This window comes from Silene latifolia, chromosome 4, assembly GCF_048544455.1.
Source record: "Silene latifolia isolate original U9 population chromosome 4, ASM4854445v1, whole genome shotgun sequence".
NCBI lineage: Eukaryota > Viridiplantae > Streptophyta > Magnoliopsida > Caryophyllales > Caryophyllaceae > Silene > Silene latifolia.
In genome coordinates this window covers 4778037-4793348 of record NC_133529.1, presented here as the reverse complement: position 1 = coordinate 4793348, position 15312 = coordinate 4778037, and the positions used below count along the sequence as shown (strand labels likewise).

The 15312-nt window shown below is 35.4% G+C and overlaps 1 protein-coding gene across 5 annotated transcripts in view; it reads right to left on the bottom strand.

The window, feature by feature from the left end:
- Positions 1–15157, bottom strand: part of LOC141652657 (jasmonate-induced protein homolog) — a 44404-nt gene extending 29247 nt beyond the window's left edge. For 2 of the 5 annotated variants that reach the window (XM_074460210.1, XM_074460212.1), the window contains exon 1: positions 15021–15157. In XM_074460210.1, the coding sequence (XP_074316311.1) occupies positions 15021–15142 (122 nt within the window). In that variant the 5' untranslated portion in view covers positions 15143–15157. Of the gene's footprint in view, positions 1–3820; positions 3901–13592; positions 14037–14160; positions 14477–15020 lie in introns of those variants that run through there. The other 3 variants (XM_074460213.1, XM_074460214.1, XM_074460216.1) reach the window with 3 other exon arrangements.
- Positions 15158–15312: the final 155 nt, after the last annotated feature.

The window sequence follows — 15312 nt, the reverse complement described above, 5'->3', positions numbered from 1 at the left end:
TTTCGAGGGATTTCGTGTACTCTCAAGGGCAATTTGGCTCGTAATTCTTTGTCTAATGTGTAGATGGATGTTATGTGGTTAATTAGAAACAAGAAACTCGAGTTTTTATGGAGGTTTGATGGAGGAACGAGTGGGTTTTCGAGGAGGACACACAAACAGTTTCAGTTTGTGTGTCGGTTTTGTTTAGGGTTTTTGGGAGGCAATTAGGGTTTGTTTCTGAGGTTTAAAGCTTGTGTGTGATGGTAGGATGTATATAGAACTTAGAGGAATGAATGTATGGTGAAGGGGTGGTATTTATAAGGAGTTAAAATAGGTTAAAAGAGAGGGGAGGCAAATCGGGCTAGCTCACGGATGGCTGCTGTCCATCGATTTTTGTGAGGGTTTGAGGAGGGTTTTCTTGGTGATTAAGCTAGGATAATATGGGTAGGATACTAGGGTATGGGTTAGGGTTAATGGGTACGGGTCTTGGTAGTGTTTGGAGCGGGTTTGGGCTCGAGAATTGGCTCGCAAAAACAGGGGGCTCGGTTTATGCGTGGGCTGCTTGGAGGGGTGATTTGGGGCAGGATTTGGGCCATGGTTATGGGGTTCGAACAGGGGTGGATGGGTAGAGACTTAGGTTGGTCAGTGTACTCGAGATTCGTGCCAATTCGTAAAGAAAACGGGCTCAAAAACCGAGCTAAAATCGAGCTCAAAAACACATGTTCAAAACGAGTTCTTTTCGATTTTCAAATCGATTTTTCAAATCAATTAACACCTTAAAATAAATGACTTTTCAAATCAAATATACTCATAAAATGATTTTTCAAATCAAATGTTTATTTTATTTTCAATAAAATAAACTTGGGAAAATAAAGTCAAAATAAAATAAATTAAATTGAAATCACCTTAAAAAAGACTTTAATTTAAATATCATTTAAATTAATAAAATGAACTCACTAAAAAAAACATTAATTTAAATATCATTTAAATTAATAAAATACTTCATCGACGACGCCCATTCTACCTCGTAAAACGAGCTCCAAATAATGACAATGACAACTAAAGAATACATGTGTCCTATCATCATCGGGTGTTTGTCGGGTTCTCTATAAATTCCAATATCGACGGATACGGGTATCTACAGATACATATTACAAGTAAAATTAGAGGCCTTTATATAGCCTTACATATGACATTTTAAACGTAGAAACTAAATGTATGAATTAATTAACATGTTCTACGTTTCTATCGTAAACTAAAAACTTATTCTTATACTTAAAACAATAACTCATAATATCAATAACTCACATTCATACTAACGCATTATTATTATAATTACTTACTTTGAAGCATTATTCAACAGATCACACCCTACCTTCTTCAATTGTGAGTAATGCCCAGCTCCTATCCAATGCAACAGACTAGAAGTAAAAGGAGAATAATACCACAGCGAGTCCCTAATTATCTTGGCAACTCTCGTGTCAACTACCGCGTGCTCATCAGTTGAGGGTACTTAGTTATTTCATTGCTTAATGCAAAGAGATCTTTTGTACTCCTCCGTCTCAATCATTTATTTATTTTTAATTAAAATATTTCTCACAAAATTGAAATGGTAAATATGTCGTCCCATATAGCCATGCCACACAATAATCCGCGTGCTTCTTCTAAAAACCTTTGGCCCGGGATGAAGTAGGGGAAGCCCACGCTGGGGGTTTCAAAGTATGCAGTAATGCTCCAAGGCCCCTAACACATAAAAAGGCTGTTTCCACCTCATCACAGAGGCCCCTAACACATAAACAGGGACGGGAAGGGATGTAGATGAAAATACAACCATGTTACAAAGTAGAGAGTAACATGTACTCCCGAGTCCATCCGTCTCGTTTAATGTTTACTTTTTATTCTTTGTAGTGATCGAAGGTATTTTAATCAACGCTAAATAAATAATTAAGACAAAGGGAGTAATATACACAGATTTTTACTTGTGATCGTCACAACATCCACACTCATAACTGATTTAATTAAATATCAATATTTTATAGGGTTTTTTGTCAAACACAACCTTTAAAAAAAAAATTCTTCCAAACACCACCTTCAAAAAAAGTTTGTAACACACAACCTTTAATAAAAAATATTTTGTCAAACATCGACTTTTTGGCCGAAGAACTCAACATTTTGCAATGGGGTAACCTTTCAGTCGATATTTGAGATAGTAAACGATGTCGGTTTGAGATGTTCTTAAAGTCGTTGGAAAGGTGGAAATACAAGCTTTCAAGGCGTTATCAACACAATGGTTAAAGGTGACCTTATGTAAGGTTTATTGATGTGTAAAATAAAGCTGGTCGGAGAGAGTAGCGGGTGGTCTGAGGTTTTTAGTGGGTCTTTTAATGGGGTTATGATGCTTTGTTTGGTCTGAAATTTGATATGCAGGTAGACGGGAGTGCAAGGTAGGTCTTAGTTGTGTTGTTTGTGGTGGTTGTTGGTTGCAAGTGGTGGTTCAAGGGGAGTTAAATTGAAGGTAAAAAACAATTAAAATAATGTCAAAGTAGGATTTTTTTTCGTGGATCAATTCAATCACCTCAAACCACCACTTGCAACCAACAACCATCAAACCAACACAACTATGACCTACCTTACACTCTCCTCTACTTACATACGAAATTTCAGACCAAAAAAAACACCCTAACCCCATTTAAAGACCCACCAAAAACCTTATGACCACTCGCTTTCATCTAGCTTCTTCGACAAGTCTTACTTTTCACATCAATAGACTCCACATAAGTTCACCTTTGACCATCGTGTTGATAACCCCTGAAAAGCTTGTATTTCCACCTTTCCAACGAGTCCAAGAACACCTCAAACCGATATCGTTTGCTATCTCAAACATCGACTGAAATTTACCCTTATAAAATGTTGAGTCCTTCAGCCAAAAAGTCGTGTTTGACAAAAAAAAAAAATTACTTTTTAGGCATTCCGGATCCTTAATTCTATTTTGGTTTTCAAAACCGTTTTAATCTTGTCACTCGATTTAAATTTTAAGTTTTTATAAAAGAAATCCGGAATTCGATTTTAAAACCTGTAAGTTTACCTTGACTTTGTATTACATTTTCGCTCTCCCTTTTGTTTTTCATTTTTCCCTTTTCTATTCACATTTTGTGGTGTGCGTTCACCCAGAGACGGTTCTAAAGGATGATTCATGTCAACCGACCCCAAATTATTTTGGGATTAAGGCTCTGATGTTGTTGTTGTTGTATTGGAATATGTGTTACTATTAATTGAATCATCAAGTTTTAATTAGATAATGTCCGTGTTCGTGCCCCTATCCATTTTGGTGCTATCTAGTTTAATTTTACCACAGCTTGACTGAATGATTTTCCTAGTCAACGCAATGATTTTCGATCCGATCCGGTCCAATGATCCGAAATTTGAAAAAATTGGCATATTATGACAAATTCCGTTCTAACCGGTCCGATGCGGTCTTGAACCGTGCCAGACCTGTATCTGATGATTATAGCATCCTTAATTGATAACACATACACAAATAGAATAAAGGTCGACAATTTTATTTAATCTATCAACTTTTACTACACGTAGGAACAAGTAAACATGCATACATCGTGCAGGTTGAGTTGAATTATTGGCGCAATTATGTATATTGTTTCATTCTTGGTGGAAACCCTCCATAGGAGATTGTGGAGGGATTTATCCGTCGTCTTTGAACCAATTATCAGGTAGATAAACTATCCTTCCTTCCTAATGGTGTGTTCATGGTACGTTTTAGGACTAAGGCAGCAATGGACGCGGTTTTAGGACTAAGGCAGCAATGGTACAAAAGACTTATTACCTGGAGAAACAAAAGATTTGTAGTGATGAAAGAAGAATGATTATTGCTTAAGCTGTTGTTATGCACTAACAATGTTTGCTGTATAGCCCTTATATAGTACTTCTGCTTTACATTCAACATCAATTGAAGAACATATGCTTATTATTGCACTATTGGTTCAAGCTGATAAGAATCTTATCACTATTTTCTTTTTTTTTTTTGGTTCTCTTATGGAGAATCTTATCATCTTTTTGGTTCCTTACTTCCTTGTACGTCCATATTGTTGTTCTTTTCAACCCGTATTTGCATGCACACGTTCCATTAAAATAATTCCGTCTCCACTAATTCATATATATTCGACTTCTAAGATTGATAAATTTGGATTCCAACTATTGTTCGTATACTCCCTCCGTCCCGGTCATTTGTTGTCCTTTGGTTTTGGCACAAGGAAAATGAAGGGGCGCCACCGGGTGACACCTAATTTGGGCGCCACCCTATCACATGGGGTGAGTGGGGACCCCTTCAATAAAGAATTGTTGTGAGAGGGTGGCACCCAGTTTGGGCGTCACCCGGTGGCGCCCTATCATTAGCACAAAGACCAAGAAAAGAGAAGAGAGTCAACTACTAAATGACATGTGGACCAAATTGAGTGTGAATGACCAAATTGTTCATCAAATGTATTCCTAAAATAGAAAGGACAACAAATGACTGAGACACCCCAAAATGGAAAAGTACAACAAATGACCGGGACGGATGGAGTATATTCGACTTCTAAGATTAATAAATAATGAGGAGTATTCCCTCCCACTCTCTGGAATTGCAACATTTCATTAAAATATTACTCACGTATAAGATGTACAAGCTTTTTCTGACAACTGGCATGGATAGGTTATAGACTTACACTAGAGCCTTAGGTTTTTTTTAGATGAAATGTAAGCATTTCCATTAAACCATAACAATAATGTAACAACTGGACCATTTTGGCTACAAACATTTTCCAACACCCAAACATGGGGTTTTACAATTGCAATTTAACACTCCTAGCTAATTAACCACTCATCTACATCTCGTCTATATGTTACTTGTTTGAGTCGTAATTGTTAGGAATTTATGCCTTGAATTTGTGTCGAAAACGGATTATTAGCTAACGCAAGAAGAACAAGAAAAGACGAGGACAGCAAGATTAATGATTTGTGCGAAGTCCTGCATTTGCGTAATGCTCCATGAGTACTTTGGTTTCGTACGTTGATGAGTTGCTTAGGCTTAAGTGTGTTATGGCAAGTTGGTCACGTTCTTTGCCATGCACTTTGGTTCTAATTTGGTTTACTTGCTTTGTCTTTTAGTCTTTGTATAGAATTAGGAAATTAGTAATAATTTCCTAATTGTCTTTGCTTCCTAATTAGACTAGATCTTTTATTTAGGGTGGAATAAATCTATATAAAGGCCTTAATATTAGTCTAGGTTAAATTAAGGAGATGGAGATAGTATTTGTGAGCACAATCTTATGAGAGTCGATTTGTGAGGTTCTCTCTGGGAGGAAGCTTCAGTTTGTTGAGTCTGTTCGGATCTTGGCGGCCTCAAGATCGTTTGTCCTTCATCTCGTTTGGGGTAGTCTCTTTTGTCTCTTTGAGATTACTATTTTGTTGGTAGAATAGGGTATACTTTTGGCTCATGAAGAGCACGTGTATACCGGTCTGCTGTTGTACTATTATCTCCACAATAGTGAATTTGCTCTCCTTCAGGGTGGACGTAGCCAGTTATTTGACTGGTGAACCACGTATATCTGTGTGTCATTTTATTGTTATTCGCTATTATTTTGTTCTTATCACCCTAATCAACTAACTATTGTGTAACGGGACGCCTCCGTTACAACAGTAATGACAATCTGAGCAACAACTCCTTCTTGATCAGTCCACCAACTACCTTAGGCCTAAGCAAACTGCCTTCAACCCGAGCTTTGTTTCTCTGCATCCAAATGTGATAGTACGTTGCCTTGACAGCACACATGATCACACCCTTCTTCAATTGTGAGTAATGCCCAGCTCCAATCCAATGCAACAGACTAGAAGTAGGGAGAATAATACCACAGCAAGTCCCTAATTATTGAACAAATTAATTTCAAACTCACGCCACATACGAAACAAACATCCTTCTGTTAATGGTCATGAGTTCAATCCCTACATTGAACAAATTTGGTTTTGAAAGCATTTGCTTCTCGTTATTGTCTTTGTCCTTTTCACTGTTGTATGAATTTCGAATGGTTTAAATGAATTGAGTATCAATATCTATCTATATTAATAAAGGAAGCTTTTTTCGAGCGATTTTAGAGAGTCCAATTTTTGTGAATGACTTTTGAGCCATAAAACTACTTTATTTTATATTATTTAGAGAAGATATATATTGTGTATTTATCTTTTAATTATTATATAGTATCCTACTATAATTGTTTTACCGTATGTCATATTATCTTTAGTTAGTGTTTGCATATGTGAGGACATAGTAGTTGATTAGAATTTGAATTTGGAAATAAATTACTTTTAGTGATTAAAATATTAAATAAATTACTTTTAGTAATTAAAATATTACCTTTTTGTATTGTAGTCTTAATTAACTAGAATTAGGAGATAGCCTATATAAACCTGCTATGAATGTCTAGCAGTCTGGCATTAACCTTGTGAAATAAATTACTTTTAGTAATTAAAATATTATCTTTTTGTATTGTAGTCTTAATTAACTAGAACTACGATATAGCCTATATAAACCTGCTATGAATGTCTGGCAGCCTGGCAGTCTGGTATTAACCTTGTGATGTATCGTATTCCCGTAATTAATTGAGCATGACAGAAATTATTGTGTTTGTTTTTTTACGTCTCATGTTAATCTGCCACAACTAATATGCTGTTAAATTTATATGTTATGAGGTCTAATTTTACAACTTTTGTGATTTTTCAGGAACAATGAAATTCAGGCATTTAAAGAGCAAGAATTGAAGTTGCAATAAAATTACTACAAGTATTTTTTACTAACATAATGATGATGATACTGACGGTAAGTTGGTACTACCCCTCTTACAGAGTACTAAGAATATTGTTAACATCATATTGACTAATTAAGTTATGATTAGATTTGTGTTATGTATAGTGAGGGTATAATTATGGTTATAATAATAACTATGGTGTTATTGCTTATTACTCCCTACTTTGTATCTATAAATGAATGCTCTAATAGTTAGTAGTATATAGTGGCTAGCCCCCTAAATCCGCCACTAATAGCATATATATTCATTATTAACCATTGAATTAGACCATATCTATTGTTCATTGTATGTACTTTTACACTTTAATTTATCAAAAAATTGATACATTGGCGAAAGGTCGAGCATGAACCTGACAAGAATGTAAAAACTGAATAACAATTATACAAAATATAGTGTTTAACAATTATTGTTATACAAAATATAGAGTTTAACAGACGGATCCATGAAAAAAAAAACATAAACTCCCTATAATTTATACCGCACTGGCGCACCGTATGAGATAAATATAATGGATGAATTCACGAGATTGTTTTTAGTAAAGAATGTCAGAGATTAAATTGATAATTTTTTTAATGTTAATCAGTATAATAAGTTTGGAGAAGCAGTTGTTTTAATCTTGGAGTCTCATGATTATATATTATTGATATTATTATAGCCTACCGAATTACCGTTCTAATGAAGTAATTTAATAAACATGATTATTGTGCATGGCCTAAGTTTAGCAAACCATGCACATTCTATTCCTCATCTTACATACTACTCCATAGCATGAATATCACAAATAGGATGAAAAATACAGCGAGTATGCTCTATTTTCGGCCGTTACGCCGACTCTTCGTTGTATGTGTCGTATGGAACAAGAGAAATTCCGATAGTTATGCCACCAGTTACGTCGATGACGGGTAACACTACTTTTAGGCTGTTTCAGTACCGTCGCCGGTTATCTCCGTTTCTTTGAATGATTTTGGTGTATTTTGCTATCATCGGGTTGATTAGGGTATGTAAATAGTTGAGGAACTCATCATGGGTAAACCTAGAGACGTGTAGTGGTTGATGTTGGTGACTTGGTGGCCTGGTGGGTCTTAATTTGGTACTAGAATATTATTCCAAAGCACAATCGAGCGACACAACCAATATTCGTCTAAAGCTTTATCCGGTTCAAGATGCATCGTGTGGAGAGTGTGGTCACTATGTTCAAGATAAAAGATACCTTAGGCTTCAACTATCCTGACAGTTTCTTTGGTGAACAAAATGTTCGTAACCACCATCAATCTCAAGTAAAGACCAACTTACCGAAATCGCAAAAATAGTTATGTACAGCAATATTACGGGCTTTTTTCTTTGCAAACTACTAGGATAAGCATTCAAATAAAGAATGTGTATAGGACAAGGGAAGGGAGAGGAAGATCATGGTAGTGGTGGTTTGTGGTTTGGTAGTCGGAGCAAGGAGAACGAAGATGAACAAGTAGGCATGCCAAGGAGAAGCAACGTACACAAACCTCTCGCTATATCACATGGCGATAAGTTTTTGAAATTAAAAAAAATACATCTCGCTGAATCATTCGTCGAGAAGTTGAAAAATCTATAAAAAAAAAGGTACTGACGTGGACTCATTTGGTGTAAATAGTTTGAAATAAGCCCTATTTTTGTAAATATTTTGGTTTAGAACGCCATTTAAGAAAAAAAAATTCCCATGTTAACACCATGGCTCCACAACCAATGACATCTCAAACTATAATTCGCCAGACGCCATGCTTCTCATCTAGCATTGCCCGTGAGTATGTACACTTCAATTCAAGAGAATTTATATGAAAGTCAAAGACATTAATCTGATTAATACGAATAATTACAAATCGTCTAATCAAAGTTTCATTATTACTCCCTTATTCAATTGTTTTTTCATCTTTCATTATAATACATCTCACAAAAAAATAAAAAACGACTCATACTTTAGCTCAGATGAGCTACATCCAGTTCAGTTTAATTCAGTTCAGCACCATTTCGTTTAGTTTAGCTCCTTCCAGCCGAAAAGAACATGATCAAACTTTGTTCTTTTTGTTTTGTTATCAAATCCAACTTAGGCACGAATTTGAATGGGCTAGACTATCGATACTCAGTTCAAACCATTAAATTTAACCTACAAGTAATTTTATATTCACTGTCCAACTTAGTCTTAGTAAGGTGTAAGGTGTTTGAGCGAGAGATTGGAGTATGAAAGCAATGCATTATTGGATTCGGAACTTTGATAGTCTTACCGTCCCATTTACAAAATAACCTCAAGATTTGTTGGTTAAACATATTGACCACTTGAAATTAAAGTTGGGTTTGATTGGAGGTTGATTAATAAAAAATCAGTTTGTGTAAATAAATAAAATGTCGTTTTAAATATAGCGGTGAAAATCAAAAGACAAATAAAAAAGAGTTGGATAAGTTACTTTATTTAAACGCAAGATGTGAAAGATCATATGACAAAAGCAAAAGCAATTGATATTTTTAAAATCTTTAAGTAGAATATTAAAAATTGGCCCGTGCATCGCACGGGCATTAAATCTAGTATATACTTAAAAGAGGAACTTTTAAAGCGATTTCATTGGCTATTACTTTTGTTTAATTTGATTGGCTATTGCTTTTGTTTAATTAAAATATATTTATAATAATAAAATAGTTCAGCAAAGATTAGACTTCTACTAATTAATTGAAACTAAAAGTAGCCAAATTATATCCAAATGCAAATTCCCTACCTTACAAGTTAGCACTAAAACGTATGTTTTAGAGTTGTCCTCCACTTCGTGCATAGCATTAAATATTAAATAAAAATTCTTATCCTGGATGCATACATTCTCTTCTACTATAAAGACTATAAAGATGCAAATAGTTTGTCTATTACACAAAGTTGTAATTCTATGCACCTTTGTATGCTTGAATTTTTGGTTTCATGTCACTCGCATATTATTTATTGCTTTACTTTACATCGATTTATTTGTTAGCTAAATTGATTTTTGTTTTACATGAATATTCAGATCAAAAAAGCAAAAAGTACTTGACAAAGGTTAACAAAAGATTGAAGAAGTTATAATCAAAAGGTATTATAATCTATATTGTGGGATTTTTTTTCTTTTTACGATTCGATCGATCCGTATAGTGTGCTTTACTTAATCAACCTTTGGGCAAGTCAAGTTCCAATTTCAGATTTATAGCGTATAATCTTTTACTATTATTGTTTCTCATCCTTCATGTACATGTATGGAGAGAAAAGTGGGCACATAGCTCAGTAGTTCATAGGCGCAACTAACTTATAATCAATTTTTCTTTCTTATCATTGCATAATGGTGAACTACCCTAAGCATTAATTTGTAAATTAGTTGATAAATAGTACTCCGTTTCACATAAATTTGAGATAGATAGAGATTAGAGGATTTGATTATTTGAATGCTAAAATAAATTTAGTATCATTAGGATACCAAAACTTCATGTCATGGATTTTTAACGCTTTATTATTATGATTTTTAATAATGTTTACTTTCCTATGAAGTAGAAAGCCACGGTATAGTGTCTGAAGAATGACAATACCAAAAGCTAAAAAGATTACGAAATCAAGGAGCATTATTACCTATAAAAATTTGATTTAATAACGTCGGATGAAGTTATCCTGGGTAAGCGTTCAACATAAAGTTTTGACAAATGTTAGGTCTTATGAATTCAAATATGAAAAGTACACTATAATTTATACTTCATTTATTTTGATTCCGAAACGAAGGCCTTAAGAATTCAGTATCAAAAGTTCACTCTAAAGTCTCTACCTAAGTCTATTTTCATTACAAAATTGCAGATATATTCAAAATTTAAGTTTCCTTCCCTTTGAACTGAGACACATAAGAAGTTTTTCGAGCGCAATTACAGAGAGTCCAACTTTCGTAAACTATTTAAAACCTAATTTTGTCAAATACCTAATTGAACATAATGGCTAATAGAAAAGTTATTTATTTGAGTGGAAAAAAAAATATACAGTATGTCGGTAATTCCGCAAACAATACAAACTGTTGATTGTGAAGGAGTCTACTTAGACCATCCCCAAGCAAGGTCACGAGGGCGGTCGTGACCTTGTTGGGTCGCCTTAACCAACAATTAAGCATGAGATTAGCGTGACCTTTTGGTTGCTCTTGACCTTATAAGGTCAATTTGTGTCCTCTTTGGTTGCTCTTGACCTTATTAGGTCAATTGGTGAACCAATAGGTGTCAAATTATCATTGGTCGTAAACAAAACAACAAGTGCTGGAAGGTGAAAAATGATTGGGTTGATGACCTAGGCCGCGACCTTCTGCTTGGGAGATGAAAATGGATCAAGGTTAATAAGGTGGGATTAAGAGTAAAATTGGGTCGCGATCTAATTAGCGTGACCACTGCTTGAGGATGGTCTTAATGAGTGTGCCTACTTTTTCCCTCCTTCAGTTATTTGCAAAGCATGATTAAATACGACCTTGCAAAGTCTACTACGTGTACGGATAAATATATACGGAGTCTATATCAATTTATTGATTGATTGATTGAGTTAAACATGTAGTTGTAGATATTTTGTGTCCATTTACGGTATCACAAAATCTCATTGAAGACGGGCACTATCCGTCACAAGCTGAAGACGGATAGTGCCCCTTTCACAAGATGCAAGTAGCAATATGTATGGGTGCTCCATTTTCCCTCCCACTTGCCAACCCACTTGCTTTATTATGAGAGGTCTTCAGCTTGTGACGGATATTGTCCGTCACAAGCAAGACGCTTTGGGACGGTATACCTCCAACTCCATATTATTTGACACAATTTGACGATTTTTTTTCCTTTTTCCTTTTTTTTCTTTTCTGAAGTCCTTAAATTTTTCGAGGTACATAAATTGTCTATTTACAAAATTATTTACATGTACCTTATCATTGGAGTTGGAAATTTATGTGTAGCTTTCAAGCACTGTAGCTTTGTCAAGCTACATGGCTTGCTTAAAAAAAAATAAAAGCTAAATTATCTCATTGGTTGAAAATAAGAATGTGGACCCATACAAGCTACAAGATATTGTAGTCTGTCATTGGAGCAGTATATAGCCGGAAAGTAGCGTAGCTTAAAAAATCGATATGGCAAATCAACCTACATCGAAGATACGTAGTAAAGTTATAAGAAATAATAAACGGAAAACTGACACAGAGATATACTTTGAAGCCACTGTTCTGTTATAACCCGGGCAATGCCCGGGCATGAAATCTAGTAGCAATTTAATTTTGGATCGCATTATTATTAGTTTGTGAGTTTAACATATTGCACCAAATTAAGGCACAGTCCATCAATTAGTCTTGAAAAAGTTGACTCTGCCCATGTTCTGAATTTAGACAGATTCATTCGGAAGAGAATATCTTATGAATCTTCTCATATTTAGTTTATCAACGTTATTCAACGTGTGTCTAGTTTATGGCACACGTTAGAAAAACCGTATAACATATCTTAATTAACACATACACAAATAGAAGGGTCCACAATTTTATTTTATTTTATTTTTGAATTTGTAGTACACACTGAATTTTGCATTGTAAACGAACCTGTATTATCAATTGAGAGTGCTGAGCCATCACCTATAATCAGGTCATCCAAGCCGTCGTAGGGTGAGTGGAATGCGAGGGTGTCGAGGTCGTGGGTCAAGTGGTGTGATGCACCACTGTCAAGAAGGAAATTTGGGTTAGGTTGCGAGCCGCCATGGTTGGCTAGATGAGCCTGAGGTTGTCCTTGGTGTTGACGGTAGTTTGGTTCGGGAAATATAATGTTCGGAAATAATTTGCGAAACAAGGGACAATTCGCTATGACATGTCCCGTCTCACGGCACCACTGGCAGCGTCCCTTGAAGGGACGTGGGTTAGCATTGGTGTAGGTGTTTTGGTTGGAATTGTTGTAGTTGTTGGGGTGAGGGGTTTGCGAGTAAACATGAGCATTGGAGGTGCGAGGAAAGCCGCGAGTGTGGTGTTGTTGGTGTCGATATGCCGCATTGGCAGAAGGTGGGAAATGGTTTGGGGTGTTGTCATGGTTGATGAGGAGTTCATGTTGTAACAGTTTCTCATGAAGGGCCTCAAACGTTATTGGTGTATCACGAGCCTGAACCGTAGTGATGACGGGTTTGTATGTTTCATAGTCAAGGCCTTTCAAGACTTGGGCTATGATATCTTCGGGATCGAGTATTTTGCCCAAGAGGGCGAGTTGGTCAACACAAACTTTTATGGAGTTCATGTAGTCGGAAATCGTTTGATCCGTCGTTTTCACGATGGAATCAAATTTTTGTTTAAGTTGAAGAATATTCGTATTTTGTTATCAATTAAGGATTCTATCTATATATCACTATTTTTTTTATTTTTTTTTGGTTCTTCTCTTGTGAAGAATAATCTTATCATGTTCCGTTTCCAATAATTCATATATATTCGACTTCTAAGATTGATATATTCGAATTCATGTCTGCCGACCCCAAACCTTGGCTTCTGTATTTTCGTATTTTAAGATGTGCGATCACCCATGAACGGTTTTAAAGGATAATTCATGTCTGTCGACCCCAAACCATTTTGGAATTAAGGCTTTGTTATTGTTGTTGTATACTCGAATCTTTAAAAAATCCTTCAATTTTTTTGCATTTATTACTTGGCCATGGTCGGAATTTAGACAAATAATTCATGTCCATAACTACGCCGTAAACATATTTGATGATTATAGAATCCTTAATTGATAACAAAATACGAATAGAATAAGGGTCGACAATTTTATTTAATTTATCAACTTTTAGTACACGTAGGAACAAGTAAACAGGCATACATCGTATACATGCACATGCAATTATATATGCATGGCAAGCCTCCGTATGAGTTACTACTTAGATTGTTGCATGCTGATAGTGACCCTTAATTACGTAACAATAGTAACATTATTATTATTATTATTATTATTATTAATTATTATTATTATTATTATTATTATTATGGAAGGCATTCATCATGGTTATTAAGGGGATAAGCTGAAATTGGCGAGAAGATCAGCCATTTTGGCAGTGGGATTGTTAAGGATGGTGGCCTGCATACAAACTCCGTCTTCGATTATAATAGAAGACCCACTCTTGTCAACCAGCACTTGAACCTGCTCCCAACTCATTTTATCAATGACATCCCTAGGGCCCGCAACTCCGAAAACCTACAAAACATTCATCATTGGACAACGTTAACACATCATTACAAGCCAACGGCGGAGTCATGATTCACACTTTTTATGTAAAAATAGAAAGTTAATTTTATAGATCCGCCAAGGTAAAACATACCATATTGGGAGAGGTGGGGGGGTTGAAGTCGGCGGGTGCGCTCCAACCCAGGATGACAGCACCAGGTTTACCGGTGGCAGTAGTGATAGTATAAACCACGGCAGCCTTGGAGCCTTGGTTACCCTTGAGATGGGTAAAATGAGCCACGCCACCATTGCCCGAGATATTTGCAGGTGGTCCGCTGACGAAGCTACCATCCCAAGAGATAGATTTGATGAGCTGCATGTCAGCCGGAGTTTGGTTGTTCAGAGTGCCTGAGGTACCATTCTGAAGCTTATCGTGCAACACTACTTGTGCTGATGCCATGTCTTGATTGCTGCATAGTGCATATATATTAGTATATTACCCGATTAACGAAATTTTTGTAAAAATATATACTCCCTCTTATTCCCAATAACTGTCTCATTGTTGAAATGACACAAGAATTAAAAAAGTGAGTGAATCGACGGAAATAGACAATGAAAAGTACTAATAGGATGAGTTAAGTGTGGGTTGGGTTGTAAATAATGAAAAGTAACAAGGGTAGTAGAGTCATTATGTAAGAAAAAACATTACAAAAAAGGGACAATGGGACAGTTATGTGAAATAAGAGGGAGTACGTTTTTAGTATATATTTTCTGGGTATAAATAATTGCGGGAGGCTTTAAGACATTTGTCATCGCGATCCAATATATATATACACAATTTTTGAATGATTTTTCTTGGGATATGCGAGTTGAAAAATAATACAGAAAAAGTACAAAGTAGAGAGTAACATGTATGTACTCCCTCCGTCCAATTTACACAAGTAAATGGGACGGAACCGGAGGGAGTAATATAATATGCAACAAACATGAAAGCAACAAATTAAGACTTATTACCTGGAGAAACAAAAGAGATTTGTAGTGATAAAAGAAGAATGATTATTGCTTAAGCTGTTGTTATGCACTAACATTGCTCGCTGAATAGCCTTTATATAGTACTTCTGCTTTACATTCAACATCAATTGAAGAACATATGCTTATTGCACTATTGGTTCAACCTGAATAAGAATCTTATCTCTATTTTCTTTTTTTTTGGTTCAAGCTGATAAGAATCTTATCATGTTTTTTGATTTTTGATTCCTTACTTCCTTGTCCATATTCTTCTTCATTGCAACCTCGTATTTGCATG